Source organism: Nanorana parkeri, unplaced genomic scaffold, assembly GCF_000935625.1.
Source record: "Nanorana parkeri isolate BGI_ZX_2015 unplaced genomic scaffold, ASM93562v1 scaffold1585, whole genome shotgun sequence".
NCBI classification, from domain to species: domain Eukaryota; kingdom Metazoa; phylum Chordata; class Amphibia; order Anura; family Dicroglossidae; genus Nanorana; species Nanorana parkeri.
The window spans coordinates 256,420-258,110 of record NW_017307853.1 but is presented as its reverse complement, the minus strand read 5'-3'; the positions used below and the strand labels follow the sequence as shown (position 1 = coordinate 258,110).

Below are 1,691 nucleotides of genomic sequence, written 5' to 3'. Positions count from 1 at the left end.
ACTCGGAAAAGACAAACCTGTTTTCAGTTATTGATGTTTATATTTTCTGTCTAATCATTTAAACTGCAAACTGTCTGAAGACACAATTCTGATGTAAAACTCCAAAATGTATTAAATTCTGAGGTCAGTCTTTATTTGTTGTTCTACAATTCTATAATAATTTATTTCTATATTTTTCAGGAATCCACCATAATTCTTCAATTTTGGATGTAAGCAGTCTGAAATCATTCTGCTACTACTAAGTCTGTATACTTTAGCACATAATGGAAACCAGCGGAGACATGACACATGAGAATTTGAAGTGTCAGGACATTTTCATTACAAACGCATTTTTAATAGTTCAGCAGATGATTCCTAATGAAGAGAGACAATTTGCGGAGAGCTTAAAACATGAGACGCATCTTACTGAACACCAGGGGAGTCCTACAGGAGAGAAACCATATAAGTGCTGTGAATGTGACAAGAGTTTTTCATTTAAGGTAAATTTTATTCAACACCAGTGGACTCACACTGGAGATAAGCCATTTAAGTGTTCTGAATGTAAAAAGGGTTTTACATCGAAGGGAACTCTTACTCAACATCAGATGAGTCACACTGGAGAGAAGCCATTTGACTGCTCTGAATGTGAAAAGGGTTTTACATCGATGGCAAAATTTATGAAACACCAGATGGTTCACACTGGGGTGAAGCCATTTAAGTGCTCTGAATGTGACAAGGGTTTTACATCGAAGGGAAATCTTACTCAACACCAGATGGTTCACACTGGGGTGAAGCCATTTAAGTGCTCTGAATGTGACAAGGGTTTTACATCGAAGGGAAGTCTTATGAACCACCACACGAGTCACTCTGTAGAGAAGCCATTTAAGTGCTCTGAATGTGAAAAGTGTTTTACATTGAAGGGAAATCTTATGAAACACCAGAGGACTCACACTGGAAAGAAGCAATTTAGGTGCTCTGAATGTGAAAAGCGTTTTACATCGAAGGAAAGTCTTATTGAGCACCAGATGAGTCACACTGGAGAGAAGCCATTTAAGTGCCCTGAATGTGAAAAGGGTTTTACATCGATGGCAAGGCTTATGAGACACCAGATGAGTCACACTGGAGAGAAGCCATTTAAGTGCTCTGAATGTGAAAAGTGTTTTACATCGAAGGGAAATCTTATGAGACACCAGATGGGTCACACTGGAGAGAAGCCATTTAAGTGCTCTGAATGTGAAAAAGGTTTTACATTGAGGGCAACGCTTATGGGACACCAGAGGACTCACACTGGAGAAAGACCATTTAAATGCTCAGAATGTTATAAGAGCTTCATAACTAAGGAAAGCTTTGTTGAACATCAGAGGTTCCACACAGGAGAGAATCTATTTAGATGTTTAGAATGTGACAAGTGCTTCCCACAAAAGAGCGCACTTGAGGTACACCAGAGGATACACACAGGAGAGAGACCATACAGGTGTTCAGAATGTGACAAGTGCTTCTCAGAAAAGAGCAAACTTAAGGCACACCAGAGGATGCACACAGGAGAGAAACCATACAGGTGTTCAGAATGTAACAAATGTTTCAGGTTGAAGACGCAGCTTACTGTTCACTTGAGGACTCACACTGGAGTGAAACCATTTAAATGCCCAGTTTGTGGCAAGGGCTACGCAGAAAAGGTATCTCTTATAAGTCACCAGAAGATCCACCATTAA

At 39.7% G+C, this 1,691-nt stretch overlaps 1 protein-coding gene across 1 annotated transcript; it reads left to right on the top strand.

The window, feature by feature from the left end:
- Positions 1 to 281: 281 nt before the first annotated feature.
- LOC108798920 (gastrula zinc finger protein XlCGF26.1-like) lies at positions 282 to 1,691 on the top strand. Its single transcript, XM_018570725.1, has one exon. The coding sequence runs from the start codon at positions 282 to 284 to the stop codon at positions 1,689 to 1,691; it is 1,410 nt and encodes a 469-aa protein (XP_018426227.1).

What these genes read in the sequence shown, in the direction of transcription:
- LOC108798920 (XM_018570725.1), top strand. Translation starts at nt 282, where the DNA reads ATGACACATGAGAATTTGAAGTGTCAGGACATTTTCATTACAAACGCA.